This window comes from Excalfactoria chinensis, chromosome 14, assembly GCF_039878825.1.
Source record: "Excalfactoria chinensis isolate bCotChi1 chromosome 14, bCotChi1.hap2, whole genome shotgun sequence".
NCBI classification, from domain to species: Eukaryota; Metazoa; Chordata; class Aves; order Galliformes; family Phasianidae; genus Excalfactoria; species Excalfactoria chinensis.
In genome coordinates, this window is record NC_092838.1 from 5,856,553 (window position 1) to 5,873,574 (window position 17,022).

At 42.6% G+C, this 17,022-nt stretch overlaps 2 protein-coding genes across 3 annotated transcripts; one reads left to right on the top strand and one right to left on the bottom strand.

Annotated features, from left to right (window-relative positions):
* The first annotated feature begins 633 nt into the window (after positions 1-633).
* Positions 634-16,550, top strand: METTL9 (methyltransferase 9, His-X-His N1(pi)-histidine). Of its 2 annotated transcripts, none has more exons than XM_072348763.1 (5): positions 634-1,549; positions 4,557-4,747; positions 6,978-7,187; positions 8,217-8,401; positions 15,444-16,550. In XM_072348763.1, the coding sequence occupies exons 1-5, from the start codon at positions 1,376-1,378 to the stop codon at positions 15,644-15,646; spliced, it is 963 nt and encodes a 320-aa protein (XP_072204864.1). In that variant the 5' UTR covers positions 634-1,375; the 3' UTR covers positions 15,647-16,550. The 2 variants fall into 2 exon arrangements, with proteins under 2 accessions (XP_072204864.1, XP_072204863.1); XM_072348762.1 differs by having other exon boundaries at positions 1,003-1,549; positions 15,441-16,545.
* IGSF6 (immunoglobulin superfamily member 6) lies at positions 10,776-14,657 on the bottom strand. Its single transcript, XM_072348765.1, has 6 exons — positions 14,558-14,657; positions 13,539-13,892; positions 12,852-12,949; positions 11,982-12,038; positions 11,618-11,701; positions 10,776-11,389 (listed from the first exon to the last, which is right to left on the bottom strand). Exons 1-6 carry the CDS (start codon positions 14,622-14,624, stop codon positions 11,351-11,353), a joined length of 699 nt encoding a protein of 232 aa, XP_072204866.1. The 5' UTR covers positions 14,625-14,657; the 3' UTR covers positions 10,776-11,350.
* Positions 16,551-17,022: the final 472 nt, after the last annotated feature.

Consider the following 17,022-nt stretch of genomic DNA (forward strand, 5'->3'; position numbering starts at 1 on the left):
GAAAAGTGCCACAGTTTGTTCTTGATGATTTAACAGCGTTTAAAAATAGCTTCATAGTGATAGTGGGAATGTAAGTATGTATAATATAGAAGGGGAAGTGTTTTGATAACATCAGAGAATGGGAAGTGTGATGCTTCGTCTCGTTACTTCATAGAGTTTCTTTATAAGTTCTGCAAATTTTGATCTTAATACACAACATGACACAACAGTACACAATGTTACAGTAATACATTGATAAGGCATCTATCAAATTTATAGCGATGTCGTTTAATAGCAAGAAATGTTGCTACGTGATTAGTTATGACCTGAAAGAAGAGTAAATGGCATCAAAGAGTGCTGAAGTAGGAACAGAACAGATTCATTTCTTGTGTAGCCCACAGCTGGCTCTTCTTGTTCTGTACGAAGTGGCCTTTTGAATGTCCTGCTGTGACTTTGGAATCAGTGATTCCTGAGTACGATATGGCCAGTGGGATGTTTACATTGGAGTGTGCTTGTGTATCTTAATTGGAGCTGTTGGGAAAGACAAGGAGGGAAAGGAACAGTTCAGAGAAGCCACATCTCCATGAGTAAATATGAGCTCTATCCCGTCAGCTCAGGAAGGAGGTTTTGTAAAGGAGCAGACAGCCGAGACTCAGTTGTGTCCAGTCTAAAAGGAGCCGGATGGGCCCACAGCCACCAGCAGGCGTTTGTGAACGAAGTGGATTTCCGAGGCTCCCTCACTGAACATCCTTTCTCCCAAAGGAATCGGTTTTGATCTCTTACAGCCCTCTCTCTGGTAGCCGCGTTGTGACAGTAATAGCAGACGGAGCTGTTGTATTTCTGTGCTTAGCCGGGAGAACTGCACGTACATCCCGCGTTCCTGGCTCAGCTCCCGCGCGCGCGGTTCGCTCCGCACGCAGTCCGCGCACTCGCAGGTCAGCATCTCGCTGCACGCGTGGCGGTGCGATGCCCGCAGCAAACAGCGGCTGGTAGAGCCGTGCGTTCCGCGCCTCGCGCTCCGGCAGCTGTGCGCACGCGGCTGTCATGGCGGGGCGGGGCCACGCACGTGCGCGCCCGAGGGGGCGGCGCGAGCGGCGGGGACGGAGCGGCAGCTGAGCGGGAGCGGCGCGGAGCGGACGCCGCCATTCGCCGCCGCGCTGTGAGAGCGGCGCCCCGCGATTGGCGAGAGGAAGGCGCGGAGCGGGCGCGCGCCAGGCCCCGGCGTGTCGCAGCCGAGCGGTCCGGCCGGGCCCCGCCGCCGCGCCGCCTCGTTCCGCCCCGAGCTCTGCGTGCGGGCCCTGGCGGGGCGCCGAGCTCGGCGGGCTGCGCGCCGCCGCTGCCATGGAGAGGGGAGACGGCGGCCGCGGGAGGGGGTGACTCCTTGCCCCGTCCCCCGATGAGACTGTGGCTGTGCTGGCTGGGCTGCTACACCCTGCTCCTGTGGGCGCTGAGGAGGAGGATGTGGGCCGGTCCCGCCAGGTACCTGCGGAGCCCTTTATCCAGGTCCCTCTACGCGAATATGATGGGCAGCCACGGCCCGCCCGCGCCGAGCGCCGGGGAGACCCACCAGGTACGGCCGAGTGGCCTCCGCTCGCCCTGCCCTGCCCTGCCCTGCCCTGCCCTGCCCGCCCCTCCGCTCCCCCTCCTCGCGTCCGCCGGGCCTGGGGGGGAGCGAGGCGGCGGGCGGGGGCCGGGTGGCCCGAGGTACCGGGGCGGGGGGGGCGGCCCTGTGCCGGCTGAGGGGCCCCGGGCCGGGCAGCGCCCGCCTGAGCGAGACAAAGAGCGGCGGCGGCCGCGTCCTCCCGGCGAGAAAGTTGACGTGCGCGCCCCGGGTGAGAGGCGGCGGGCGGGAGGGGAAGGGCGGCTGGGGGGAGCCGCGGCGGCGTCCCGGGGCTGTAGCGGCGCGGCGAGGAGCGTTTGGGCCGGGTGAGCCGCCGTGCTGCGCGTCCCGACGGGGAAACGCCGCCTGAGCGAAGTCTGCGCGCCGGGGATGCGGTGGGTTCGCGGTCTGACGGGCGCCGTGTCGGTGCCGGTGCGTGTGGAAGAACGTACCTGAGGCTGCGAACCGCTCGCAACAAAGCGCGCAGAGGCCTTCGAGGGGCGGCGGGTGCCAAAGCGGAGCCGAGTTTGCAGGGCGATAGAGCTGCGGTGAAAGGTCAGCGCCGTGTTTGGGCAGCGCGGGCACGGGGAGCCTGCGGGGCAGTCGGAGCCGCGCCGTGGCCGTTCGCTGGCTCCGGGGTCGGATCGACTTTCAGACGCGTTCAGGTCTGTGGGACAGTTCACTGAAAATCCGTCAGGAGTTGAGGAGGGCGGCGACTCGTGCGGAGGTGAAGGGAGGTGTTGTTTTATCTGAGTCAAATAGGTTTAGCCGAGCTAATGGAGAAGATACGATATAAGTACTTGAGGATTGCTGTACAAAGGAAGAGCGCGTACATCGTGGTTCTTCGGGCTGAGCTGTTACTGGAGGGTTTTTGTGCTCTGAGTGGGCAGCGACACCCAGAGCCCTGCTGCCAAGTGAGCCTGATACTGGGAAGGAGCTCAGCCTGCGCTTGGGTGGTTCGGTGGATGGGTTGGATGACAGAAACTGAGGCTGGGCTTACAGGAGGAACCTTCCTTCTGCTGAACAAAGAACACTTGCAAGTTCTTCCTGTTAAAAACCGTACTAGAAAGATGAGTAGATCAAGAAAACATGCTGTGAAGGCAGTGGTGTCATTCACAGGTAGGTTGTCAGCAGCTCCCTCTTCACTGGGTTTGGGTGTCAATGCAACTTAAAACTCCTCTTTGGATTTCTCTGATAGGCCGTAGTTCTTCTACAGTTGTGCTATACCAGATCGATGCGCTTACTGCTATGAAACTAGTGGTGTGAAAAGGGCTGTTTGGGAATTGGACATGGAGGAATACAAAAGCAAGTTCTGTTTTGAGGAGTTATTCCAGAATGAAGCTGTTTTTCACCACTTATTTTATTTGAATTTTGGGTGGATTTTGTCAATTTTTTCCCTATAGTCTGGTATCACTTCTAATACTCGCTAACGTTATTATAGGGTGTATGAGCTCAAGTACTGCATATGGGTGTTCATACCTCTTAGGAATCAAAGTGTGTGCTTCCCACAGCTCTGGTACTGGGATATATTTCCTTCTCCATTGAAACTGGCAATGTGAGGAGCCGCCCTGCACCTGCCTGGTGTGGCTGGGCAGCAGCCTCACAGTAACTGCTGGAGCTGACACACATCCCAGCCTGCTCCTCTATGGGACTGTCCACTCCTGCCATCAGCAGATGGATGCTGGCTGCTCTGCTTTGAGTGCTTTCTCACTATCTGCTAAGGATTCCTTCTGGGAATCACTGCTCTGTGCTGGTTCATTCAAGTACCGCTGTGCTGCAGTGAGGAAGGACCCAAGCTGGCAGTTAGCAGTCCTGAGGATCCTTGTGCCAGGCTCTGCATTACGGTGTGGGGTTTCATAAACTGTGGGTTTGAGAGGAAAAGATCACGTGTGCTTGGAAGTACTGCTGAGGGCTCGGTTTGCCAGAAGATGAGAGTCCTGTACTCTTATCGTTTCTATTACAGAAGTGACTGGAAGTTCCACTGTGCTGCTCAACACTGTAAACATGCGGTAACCGACCTCTGCCATACAACAAACATGAAGGGACCAGGTTGTGTTTCCCATAGTATGGCTGCAGACGCTGCTGTAGGTGCAGATCGCTGTGCAGTTCCCCAGCTGGCCGTGTGCTGTCCTTAGCACTGCACTTTTAGAAGGTTCTGAGGAAAACCTACACACCTTTTTAGTGTACTTGTGATTTTTTTATCTGCACCATGAACAGGCAGCCAGATTAGGGAACAGTATTGTGAGGTTTAAGGGGGAGATAAGTTTGTACAGGGCTGGCTGTTACCAGGTAACACAGGTTGAAAGTAATCTTGAACCTGCTTTTACTCAGGCTTTGTGTTCTGCAAATAAGAAGGTACAGAACTGTCTTTCAGCTGATAGTGATGATGTCTTAGATGTGAGAACCCGATTGTTTTATTAGTAGAGATAATGGTGGTGAGGTTTATTGACAAAATGGTTCTGAAAGGCTTGTGGATGTTCTTGTTTCACTGCTAAGTGAAGTGTGGGCCAGTAGTGAGAAGTGACCGATGAGCAGTTCTTTAAAGTATGGGTTGGATTCTGTCTCTAGCTGAAAGAAATATTGCAGATGTGTTTCCTGTATCTCTTCAGGGACACACAGTGACAAGCTGAGAGCAGAGTCCGAAAGCAGCATAGTCCCCCTTCATGCTGTTTGACACGTGCTGCTGTCCCATGCACTGCGATAGCTTTCTGCAACAGTTGTTGTACAAAATTCTTTAAAGTACAAAGTAGTGACTAAGATAAAATTTTAAGTGTTATTTATAGTGAGTCGTCTGTCCGCACCTGATTACAGCTCGTATCTGAGTTAATTAATCCTGAAGCCTGTTTAAAAGCCTCGAGGGAAAGCTACATTTTTGTATTTACAGAAACTGATAATAGCTCCTTGTGTTCGATTGCTTTTTAACGATTCTATTTTTATATTGCTGAACTTTTTAACGATCCTTTGTCTCTTTCTCTAGTGGTATGTCTGCAACACAGAACAGTTGTCTGAATCCCTTCAGCCTATTTTTGTCCAGAGTTACCTTGACCAAGGAACGCAGATCTTCTTAAACAACAGCATTGAAAAATCAGGCTGGCTGTTTATCCAGCTCTATCACTCTTTTGTGTCCTCAATTTTTAGCCTTTTTATGTCTAGAACATCTATCAATGGGTAAGTGAAAAGTCAATCTTAGGTAAACTACATACGTTTTGGATGTAGGTTTTTCAGGTGTTCAGCCCTGCTTCTTGACCTGTCGGCTTTTCTTCAGGTTCTACGCTTTCCCCTTTGGCAGACTAACTTCTGCAAAGCCCTACTGTGCTCTTCCCCTAAACCCTCTTAATTAAACAACACCAGTTCCAGTATAAGCAAGGCAGAGGGAATGTTAGCAATTAGTCAGGAGAGAGGCATAGGGCTCTAATTGTATTTTGTAATCATTACTTAATTTCCTCCTGATTATCCTCCTAAATAAGAGAGTATTTTCTTTGTACTAGATAATGTACTCCTCTCTGGTTTGTTTTTTTTTCTTCCTCCTTGCCCTTTATCTGCTGCCATTTCTGTAGCGTTTCCCATTGTGATTGTTCTCATTGGAGGTGGCTGTGTCCAGTTAGTTCTGCATTGCATCGAAGGCTTATGGACAAAGCTGATGCAAAATGAGGCAGATTTCGGAACGATGCAGAAGTTGCTGAGTGAAGTCTTGTAACACTTCCATGGAATGGTCCTTCCTCTTATCCATTAAAACTCAATTTCATCATGGTTTGTATATTAGCTATACCTGAACAGGTAGCTTCTGGTCTGGCACATTGGACTGATGAACCAGTGAGGTGGGAATAGAGGATTTTATAAACCATTGCTCTCCTGCTCACATCGCATCGGTCTCTCCTGTGGTTGGCTGTGGGAGAAGTTTGCTGTTCGTGGCTGCTTTCGTGTGTCACCCCAGAAAGTCAGAGTTCCTTCTCTTTTGCTCTGACGTCTGTAACAACTCGGCACTTTTGACTCTATCAAGAATGTGTTTTGTTGCATTTCCCCATTTCTCCACCATCCCCACATCTGTACATATTTCAGTACAGTCTGATTTGAGGACAGCAGCTACTAAGGCTAGGAAAATAATCTTTCTCTATTTTCTAACCAGATGTCTCTGAGCTTCCCTGTGGTGTTTTTAGTGCTTGTAGGCTTACATAAAGGTTCCTTTGGTCTCCTCATATTCCTTTCTCTTTCTTTTTTTCTTTCTTTTTTTTTTTTTCAAAGGCTCTCCAGTGCTTTGAGTACCTCCTCATAGTGCTGTTATGCTTAATAGCCAGGAGCCAGTTAGACAGTGTAGACTGACATGAGTGTGCTGCAAAGGGGCTCTACATAAATTGGTTGTATTCCATTTGTTTTTAAAATATATTTAATATCCTCCTGTAGTTTCTTCTACATACCTGTATGGCCTATCCTTATGCTGGTGGTGTTTGCTTTTAATAGTGTATCTAGAACTCTTATTTTTCAGATTTTTTATTCTTTCATCCTTTTTGCTCGTTTACCTTTTTTCCTCTTGTTCATAGGATTTCTGCTCATTTTCTTTCTGAAGTTTAACCTGCTATCCAACATGAGTTTAAATACTACATATTTTTTACTGCCTTTAGTCTGTCGTTGACCCATTCTTTCTTCCTCTGCTTGTTCTCCAAACTCTTTCATCTTCTGAATTCTGCAGTGGCAGCAGCAATCTGTCACTATGTAGCCTTCAGTCAGTTATAGGTGTGTGTGCCATTGATGTGATCCGTAAAGAATCCAAATGTCACCTCTACCCAATACCTTAATGACTTACCTATTTTCTGTTTGACAGCTCTTCGTGTTAAATGCAGGGTCTGCAGATAGCAGCAAAAGCCACTGTATCACACAATTAAGAAGTCTTTTCTTTTGCCGCTCCAGCAGTGCTATCCCCATGCTTTCTTTAAATCTCTTCCCTGCCGTCCCTCCTAGTTCCAAATCCTGTTCCTTATTCTCTGTGCGTACTTCTGTCTGCAGCCGTTCTGCTGTTTCCTTTGCTCTGTCTTCTTTCTCCTTTTTAGGTAGGTGGGAGAGATTCAAATCTGCAAACGTGACAAATAAGGCTTAGTCTTTATCTTCCCCCCCCTGCTTTTTTGTGTGTGATCATTTTCTTGCTTTGCAGCCCGCAAGCTCTTCCTTTCCTGATCAAATCCCTCCTGAAGTCTTAGCCACTAAAACTGCATGTAGCCATCCATGTGTTTGTGTGGTCTCTGACAAGCAGAAGGCAAGTTGGAGTGGATTTGTAAATTTATCTGAGTAGTGACCTTATCTATATTGTGTGACTGATTGCTGCCAAAGCACATTTGAAATTACTTTGTTGTCCTTCCTGTTCAAGCTTGTTTGAAATTGAATGTTTCTCATCTTCACCTTTCAGGCTGCTGGGAAGGGGCTCAATGTTTGTGTTTTCCCCAGAACAATTTCAAAGACTGCTTAAAATAAATCCAGAATGGAAATCCCACAGACTCCTCGATTTAGGAGCTGGAGATGGAGAGGTTACTAAAGTCATGAGTCCTCACTTTGAAGAAATCTATGCCACTGAGTTGTCTGAAACTATGATATGGCAGCTTCAGAAGAAAAAATACAGGTATTGTTCTGAATGCTCCCTACATTGTTTATATCAGATATTACAGCAAAACAATCTTTGTAATGTTTTATAAATGTCCAGTATTTTCAGTTTATTTTTCTGTTGTTTGATCTTTATGGAAAGGATTGAACTGTACAAAAACAATAAAGCAAACACATCTGATGTTCCTTGTTACCAGGGCTTTTGTTATGCAAATGTTCCCTGTTACCAGTTAAGACAAAATTGGCAACAACTGTTTTGAAGTCTGTTTTTTGTAGTTTGTGTAAATTGCTTTAAAGAAGGCAATTAGAGAGACAAAATTTGGGTGCTGATGAACGAACAGTCCAAAATTGCAAGAGGGGCTGATGGGGCTGCAGAGCAAGCAAATTGAGTCTTGGTTATAGACACAGATTATTCAGGTATCTCCACCTAATCACTCAGAAAGTTATGATTGTAGACTGCTTTGTAAAGAATCTTTTATTATGCTTAGTTCTCACTATTAAGATTAACAGTACTTTGAACAAAAACTTAATCACTTTCAGAACTTTGTTGTGCTCTAATCACAACAGCTGGAAGTTCTTGTAGGCAGCAGCTCTTGTTGAATATTGCTTAGTGTCTAGGGATACAGTACCCCAGACTTCAACACAAAGAATGAAGGAAATGTGGATTTCTTTCCTTTACCTGTCCATAAGAGGAAAATTAATAGCAACTGGGTTTGCACACTGGTAAGTCCGGGTGGTTTAAATGCTGCAAACTATTAATCATATTGCAGCTTTGTTGTTACTTTTGAGAAGTATGTTCAGTTTTAATTTAGGGCATCAGACTTTAATAATACCCTGGTGTTTATATGGCAGTATGAAGGTGTGGCTGAATATATAGCCATGCCTATTCTTGAGTAGTTTTCTTTTCCATAGGACTAGAAAGACAGTGTCTGCCTTTCCTCATTGCCTGGTTGGCTGATCTTTCTGTGCTATCAGCACATCAATTGGGAATTTTTATCCTCAGTGATTCCCTCTGAACTTGGCTCTTTATCTCTTTCTCTCTCTGTAGGGTGCTTGGTATAAATGAATGGCAGAACACAGGATTTCAGTATGATGTTATCAGCTGTTTGAATTTGCTGGATCGTTGTGATCAGCCACTGACTGTATTAAAAGATATTAGAAGTGTACTGGAGCCAACTAGAGGCAGAGTCATTCTAGCATTAGTTCTGCCATTTCACCCATACGTGGAAAATGGTAAGTACATGGATCAGTAGCTATTAAAAACTAAAAACTTTGGCAACTAAAAACTTCGTAGATGGCCTTATTCTGGATTAAACGTTTTTAAAATAATTGATATGTTCTTATTTGACTTAGTTATAACTAATTTGTAGTGTGCTTGTTGAGAAGTATGCAATGATAGGTAAATAGGACACATGAGGTAAGAGCCGTTTTCTTAATTCCCCAGCATACATTGTTGGCACCAACAAAAAGCTCAGATATTGATGTCACACATCCTGTTCTGCTGGTTGCCACATTTGAGCTGTGTGGAGCAACATGGGAAAACTGATCTCTGATTAGGGCTCCCTGCTTCTGTCACATAGGTAACCCCAGTTGTCTCTAGCAACCGTTGAAGAAATCCTTCAGACCTGTCTGTAGTATTGAGTAGAGCAGCTTAGCTCAAAGTGCTTCAAGTGTTCCAGATAAACTACACCTAAAAATTCCTAAGGAGATAATGTTTGCTGTCCAATATGAGCTCTCAAAACAAAATATAGACCATGTACTAATATGAAATACCAACCATTATTAGTAGTGTACTGATAGCTGGAATAAAAAGTAAAATTTGTGACTGATGTTCCATTATTTCCCGTAATTGCATTTTAAAGAAATGCATGAGAGTCATTTCAAATGAATCTTTCTCTGTGACTGTGCATCAGAAGAGGCTAGAAGCTTCTTTCAGGTGCCTGTGATTGTGAGGGTTCAACTTGAGGCACGCTGAAGGACGTTTCAGTTCTAGAAGGCTGGTGTTCATCAGTCATTCTTTGGATATTGGCTGTCCTTGACTAGTAAGAGTTGTCAGTAGAAGTATATGTGTTCCCAGAATGTACGGAGCTAATAATGTTAACGTTTTGGAAATCATAAATGCAGTCAAAGTGAATCTGTTTTTCTATATGCCATTATACATTGGGGAATGAGGGAGATTGAGACAGGCAAAAGGAAAAAAAAAGTCTAAAAAGAACATAATTTGAAGAGCTGCTTCAAGCATAGTATTTGAGCATGTAGTTCTAAACAGTAATGTGTCTTAAATGAGTTTGACTTATGCATCTGCATGGTATTTTCAAGCATGTTTGGTTGCAGCTGTGTTCCTCTAATGTAGGACTGTTTCACTTCCTCTCTTTAGAATCATAGAATCATAGAATTGCTCAGGTTGGAAAAGACCTTAAAGATCATCGAGTCCAACCACAGCCTAACCATACTACCCTAACAACCCTCTGCTAAATCATATCCCTGAGCAATTTAAAAGTATTTTATATTCCAAATAACAGCATTGTCTCACTAGACTTCCATGAGAATGTTAGAAGCAGAAATTGAGGAGTGATTTGTATGTTTGTGTTATTTGTGTGCCTTCAAAATGTCATTGTGTTTTGCAATCGCTGCTGCGCCCAGGGCTTACTCTTCTACATGTTGTTGGGTAACCATGCTAGACCACATGTAACTTCCTCACTCACCAGGAGGCTGGTAAATTAAAGAAGAAAAGAATATTTCAAGTGCATTTATAATCCATCATTAATTGCCTGCAGTGTACTGGGAATAGAATAGGATATTGAATTTGGAAATCCTGAAGAAGTAGAAACCTGTTCTCTGGTTGCTGATCTTAGAATGGATTTCAACAAGTAAGAACAGCTAAGACAGCCTGTAAACCGAAGTCAAACTTTGGTTTATTCTGGCAACGTGTAAATGATTTGTCTTAAGTCTGAGCCAGTGCAGTGATGATGTTTTGAGGCTGTCTGACCTGCAGTGTGTGACAGATTAACTTTAGTATGCCTTTATCAGTTCTGGCAGTTCCAGTTGGTAAATATCTACTGAAACTTCAAAATGCATTTACTGTTTACCATTGTTGTGAATATGGGCCTATATAAACTTTTCTGGACAATGCAAGTTACGAAATGCTGTTGGCATTCCACCAAAGCTTTCCCACTTAGGATTTATTCAGCTATTGTCTAAAGAAACAGTGAAGTCCCATTCTGTGTTCATCACCTATGAGAGATTTTAAATTTCACTGTTTTCATTCAGTTGTTCTACAAGATGAAGCCTTAAATGTCACACGTGCACACAGGCTTTATGATAAGAAGAAAAACTGTATGGAGCTGGGATTGCTCCTTCTATCAGCTAATTTAGAAGTTTGAACTTGCTTGGGGAGATTTCTAAAGTGGGGAACAAATGGAGCCGGGATGAGTCAGGTAGGGATCAGGTTTCAGAGTAGGAGATATGAAACATCTGGATTACTACACTTGTTTGACAGCAGTTGCAGTAAGTGTCAGTGTGAAGCTTGTTCAGAGAACAAAGCGAGGTGGAGTGGGAGGTAACATTTCTGTTTCTGGAATTACAGTGACACCTAGAGTCCAAAGTTGCTTAATCATAAATTAAGCTTTTCCCAGAAGCTTTATTTTCAACACGTAGAACCAGTAATGCACTTCCTGCTCATAAATTAATTTGTCGAGTAAGCTGTATGAATCATATGGCATCATAATAAAACATGCTCTTGTGTGACTGGTTTAACAGGGTAATTTTTCATCTATGTATCCATTATAACTATCACACTAATATGACTGAAAACTGAATGTCACTGCGTAACGAGTTTATCTTGTTGCAGTTGATTAACATACATCTTACAAAAATGCACAGTTCACATAAAAGAAATGCATTGAAATTCAGGTTAAAATACATATAATTGCATATAAGTTGAAAGGGGAAGTTTTAATGAAGCATTAGCTGTTCACTTCTAAAAGATGAAGTCTTCTTCCACTGTTCTTGTGGAATGGGCAGTAATGCGTAACAGACGTAATTGTTCCTTGAAGAACACTGCCCTGTTCAGTTTTCTTCTTGGTTTTTAAAGGAAAATAAGTCTGTGAAAAAGCTTAAATTCTTCATCAGCCCCTTCGGTTGCATCAAACATATTGAACAAACTGGAGATGCAGCACATCCTCATCTGTTCTGATAAACAGTGTCATCCTCCAAATGATCCTATGGAAAAATGTAGAAGTGTTTATTTGCTGCTACAGATATTTTTGGCTTTTTTAAAATGCAGAACTTCCTTTTCGAGGTAAATTCCACCCCTTTACTGTTCCAGCAAACTTCTTCCCTCCCCATTTATCAGTTTACCTATCTGGCTGTATGTATAGATATGTATAGAATGTACAAAGGTTTATCTGTATGCATGTGTTTATCTGCATGGGAAAGACAGACACTTACGGGCTGGTGGCAGTGCTCAGCATGCTGCTGCCTTTGAAGTTCTTGGGCTATCGCTCGAAAAATTTTTCGTCCGCTGCTGATTTTCTGTAAATGATTTCAGACATGTTAGGGTGGTGCTACAGGTCAGGTTGGAAGAAGCATCTTTTGCTACGTTTTTATAGTTGTAGTTGGTTTCTCCGTGTGTGTCTTTGGGGAAGTTATTAAATAATGCTCCAGGAACTTGTAATTTGGCAGCTCAAAGTGTTTAAATGAGATGAATACTACATCTCTTAACGTATGTACCTTGTTTAATGGATATTTAAATAGCTAGTATGGCTTTTTGTTACTCTCTAAAGTATAGATAAAGCAGACGGTGATGACGTACACAGTTCTCTGTTCTCTGCCCTTCATTCCCACTTCTATTTAGCAGCTTTGGTTTTAACTGGAAGGAGAGGGAAGAAAAAGATGATTAAAACAAGGGATGATTTAGCAACAAAGTAGCAGAATAAACTGAGTAGATTTGCTTATGTACCACTGAAAAAATGAAGGGTTTTCAAACATACACGGCCCTTTTTGTTTTCTGGTATTAAATGATGTAAACATTTTTACTCTGAGTGCAATAGAACATGCCCAAAGCACAGCCTGGCTGTCAAAAGTAAGATAGCAGGTTTTCTCTTGGTTAAGAAGGCACGAGTGATTTTTTTTCCCCCTATAGTATTCAGGTAAAGAAAATAAAACAACAACAAGCTTGCTGTCCTTGTTGAGACAAGGAGCTGTGCTGCACCACTTGCAGCTGTAAAGTCCATATTTGCATGTCCTGCTGTTATATGCACCAGTTTTACTAATGTCTGTGTTCATACAGTGGATGAACACAATTTCTTTATGCAAGTAAAGTCAGTTTAGTAAGCTTTCAGCTCACAAATATTTTGGCATTGAATTTAAATTATTTTACTTCTAACGGAAGCCAATTCAGAGAGTTAATGACTTGCTGTGGTAATTTCTAACTCTACTTTTTGAGTGTGCATTAATACAGTCTTCAACTTGCTGATTAATACACTCAGTATAATTTTAGCCTTATATTTAGAAAAAAGGAAATGTGATTGCTGTTGCAGACAGATGTGTGCAACATATGAACTTCATTCAACCAACCGCATTGCTAGAACTTAACTATAGATGTTATGGAAGCTGGGAATTCATTCTACTTATGGAGGTGGTCAGACTGCTTAAAGTTAAATAACAATCAGTTTGAGCCTACCTTGTGGCCTATAAGGATTGTGAATATGGTAATGCTGTATAGAAGCAGTAATGTTGAGACGACGATCATGGAGTTGAATTCTTCAGTGTCGTGCCTCTCTGCTTAGTTAGAAGTGAGTGTTAGAGTAACAAGCAGCTTTTATGAGCCATGTAATTTCCTTAAAACTCTGCATATCAGCCCCTTTCCTCTGCAGAATTAAAAAACTTAATACACATCAATGTAGTATTTTTAAAGTTCATCTCCAATCTCAATTTCTTAGTGAGATCACCTGCAAGGGGAATGGAGCCTTGTTATTCCTGATTATAAACACTTCCTTAGGGGATAGATTGAGAATAAAACCCAGTATTCTGCTGTGATTGAAGACATTGTAATCAAAGCATTTAGGCCTTCGTTTAGAAATAAAACTAGGCTGGAGAAGGAAGGATAGAAGGGGAAATAAAAATCCTGCTCGTTTTCTTCTATTCTAGCCATGTAAAATTGAGGTGTAATTAATGAAGTCCCATCATCTTTTAACTAGATGGCAAACACTGCAGAGGTATAGGACTGAAACTTTTGGCTGTTCTCTGTTGGATGTAATTCCAGTAAATGTCAGTTTCTCTGCTTCTCACTTGCTACATCCTTTCTAGTAGCCACCCAAGTTTTGGAGTAAGAGAACCGTGCCTCATTAGGAATGAATAATGAACTGACCTCTTTTCGTCAGTAATGTTCCATCTCCTGTTTGCTTGGAATAGGGTGAGCCTGAATTTGCAAATGCTATCCCACAGAAATAAAGAGCGTTGTCGTTTACAGTCAGATTGTTGATTTGAAGGGAATGGTTATTTTCTGATGATGCACGCACTTGGAACTTCTGCTGATTGGCGCATTCAGGAGTACACAGATCCTCGTGTCTGTCAGTAAAAAAACGAAACCATAGGACTTGAGGGTTAGCTGGGGAGCATCCGTGGGCTGAGAAAGCACACGTTAGGAGCGCAGTGTGAGCAGAGTGTTCAGCTTCCTGGAACCTGGGCTGTGTTACAGTGACATGGCAGATATCTGTAGCACCTGTTGAGAATAAACAGCGATGTGAGGGACAGTTGGAAAGCAGTGAGACTGCCTGATGGAGGCAGCAGAAATGTCAGAAACTGAGACATTTAAAACTTAGCAATTTTGTAACATTAGGAAGAATTCTTAATAATTCCTTGGCATTCTTCCACTTTGTTGCATATATTGACTCTGGGTTTCTAAGGATAACAATTTTGCTTGTTAGTTCTGACATTTAAGAATATGTGTGGAGAAAACAGGAAGATTAATCGGGGAGAATTCTAATTAAGGAAATGAAATGTTAGGCTGAATATGACTGGTCTGGCAGATTTACTTTTGTTTTAAAGTTCAATAAACACTTGAAACATTATTTAAATACTTTTGGTTTATCTCATTTTATTCTCATTGCTTAATTATTAAACAAATGGAATTGAGCTTAGGCAGTGAAAATGAAAATAGTAGTTTGCTCATCACAGATTTTTAGAAGCATTTCAGACTTTTGGAAGAAAAAACATTTCTAAAGAGTCCCTTGTTTTGTAAGCTGCATGAAGACAGAAGAACTCTACTCTTAGCAAAGCCTTTTAGTATGGTTCCAGCTATGTTGCAGATCATAACCACCAGATTTTTAACCCTGCATCTTCTGTTACGTGAGGAAGTAGAAGAAGCTTATAAAAAAGAAGTCTTACCAACACTGTACAGAATCCAGTCAAGTGCCAGCACAAGCGCTTTATGGGATTTGTTGACAGATGCCATTTCTTGTATCTTTCTGGAAAGTGTTCTGCTCAAAGGAAGAGGAACTTAGGAAATATTTGGAGTTGCAGAACTCTCTGAATCACGAGATTTAGAACTTCCTGTTTAGAGGAGGTTTTACTGCTGCTTTTAGCAAACATGTTAAACGTACATTGCACACCAGAAAATGTTTCATGTTACTTTGAAAGCAAGAGAGCTCTTCTTAACTTTGAAGTGAGAGTTGTGCCTGTAGAAGTTCAGATTTATTCATTTTATATATCAAATAACATATTTTCCAGTGTAATACATGTATTCAGTTTCTTAATTTTATGTGACCCTAAATTATCTTCGTTACATCAGCTTGTAAGTGTCCATTGCCATAATAGGTTCTGTCTCCATCCCTTATCTAACTAGTAAGATAGTCTGCCATTGAAAACTTGTCAGCAAATCATGATTTTTCAACTTGTTATCTCTGTGTGTAATTACCTGATGGTAATTTTTTGGCTAAACTGTAGGCATAAAGGGAAAAATACAGCGCTGGATAAAATCTTTGTTAAAGTGTCTGCCTGTCCATGTCTGCTGAACAGCGTCTCAGTGATGGAGGGTCCTTTTCAACTTGTTTTGGAGCTGCTTGTTAAGAATGTAGCAGAAGGTCACCTTAAAAAGGAGCTTCTTCTGGAAAAGCCTTGAATTGATCTATCAGCAGCTCTACAAATGGCTTGTAAACCTTGTATTTGAGTGGAATGGAGTACAGTCTGTGTAGTGTCATTTCTGAAAGAAAATACAGCACACAATTGAGTTTGCTTCATAATTGAAACAAAACTTGTTTTCTTTTCCCAGTAGGTGGCAAGTGGGAAAAGCCCTCAGAAGTTTTGGAAATCAAAGGGCATACTTGGGAAGAACAGGTTAATAGCCTGCCAGAAGTGTTCGGTAAAGCTGGTTTTGCCATAGAGGCTTTCACCAGACTGCCATACCTATGTGAAGGTGATATGTATAATGACTACTATGTACTAGATGATGCTGTCTTTGTCCTGAAGCCGGTGTAAGCGTACATGAAGTAAATCTCCAGAATCAAAGCCAAGAAGCAGCCTCTGAAAGAGAGATTTGATTTGCGGTTACGTGAAGGGAGGGAATTTGTGGGATTGCCATGCTAAATAAATACCGTGTAAGAATTTTAATGGCCAAAATACTAATGTATTTCTTTGTAGTGTGATTAGGAAAGTTTTGTTTTTAATTTTAAATGGACTCTTCGGATGAGAATTTCTTTTTCTATCAGCTCCTAAACCAACAATGCATTCTGCGGTCCAGCAGTAACAGGGGATATTTTTTTAATTCTTACCTGCAACAGGGATCAGACCCAAACAGAAGCAATAGTCCTAGTGAGGAATCTGATACAACGCAAATTGCTGTACAAGAAATCACTTGAAATTTTGCAATAGTTATCCATTTATTTCAAACCTTGCTGATTATAAACTGTTTAAACGGATATTCTTCCATGCTAAGTTGCTTTTTCTCTTACTGTCATTCTTCACGTTTTTATTCATTCTAATAAACTTTTTTGAGATGACTTTTTGCATTAACTTCTGCGTTCATTTTTGTAACCATAGTCATGCTTGTTCACAGCAACAGCTCTTCACGTTGAGAATTGCGCTCTCAGTGGCAACACAAGCTTGAGTATTAGAACAGTATTTTAAGTATTGCTTCGAGGGATAACAGTCCACAAAAATGTATCGCTTTCAGTTGGGTTTCTTTCATGTTCTTCTCAATGCCTCATAAGTTCTCATTGCTTTTGCATATGCCATTTTCCAGCTAAAGAGGTTATGGTACAGCTTGCCAAAACTGCTTTAATCTGATGGATTTGATAATAAACTTTCAGAGTGAATTGTTCCCATAAGCTTAAAGAATTTGCAGGCAGTTTTTTGCAGTCGTTTTCTAAGTCAAACTGCCTCTGAGCCTTCGGCCTCAGGGGACCTGATTGCAAAGGTTTAAATAGCTTGGAACTCTTCTTTTTTTTTTTCCCTCCAGGAACAGAGTATTTGTTCTAACATGTCTTATTTTAAAAGTCCTGTTAAAGTTGCTAGTTTCTGGCAGTTGGGATAAAACCTTCCTTTAAAACTACAAGCGGCATCACCAGGAAGCAGTATAGAACTGGCAGTCCTATGTCTTGTCTTGCTTGGGATGTAAGTGCTGTGAGACAGCAGAGAAACCTCAGCTTGTAGATCAGCTGGTAAGTGAAGCAAGAACTGACTTATCTTTTGCTTTTCAAGTATAAACAAGATATTTATTTAAGAGTTGGTGATCTCATGTCAGGTATGTTTCAGCTTGTCTTTTTAGATTTATCTTTGACTTCCTTTTCCTGATATCTAGTGATTTCTCTTGCAAAGTTAATAGCCTTTTATTCTCAATCTTTGTGAAAGATTAA

Bases quoted from the DNA above. Each gene is read 5' to 3' on its own strand.
- IGSF6 (XM_072348765.1), bottom strand. From the start codon at position 14,624: ATGGCATCTGTCAACAAATCCCATAAAGCGCTTGTGCTGGCACTTGAC. The intron at 13,893-14,557 runs GTAAGACTTCTT...TATTCTCAACAG, and splicing joins CTGGATTCTGTACAGTGTTG to GTGCTACAGATATCTGCCAT. The intron at 11,702-11,981 runs GTACGTCATCAC...AATCATTTACAG, and splicing joins GGCAGAGAACAGAGAACTGT to AAAATCAGCAGCGGACGAAA.
- METTL9 (XM_072348762.1), top strand. From the start codon at position 1,376: ATGAGACTGTGGCTGTGCTGGCTGGGCTGCTACACCCTGCTCCTGTGG. The intron at 4,748-6,977 runs GTAAGTGAAAAG...TTCACCTTTCAG, and splicing joins TCTAGAACATCTATCAATGG to GCTGCTGGGAAGGGGCTCAA. The intron at 8,402-15,440 runs GTAAGTACATGG...TTCTTTTCCCAG, and splicing joins TCACCCATACGTGGAAAATG to TAGGTGGCAAGTGGGAAAAG.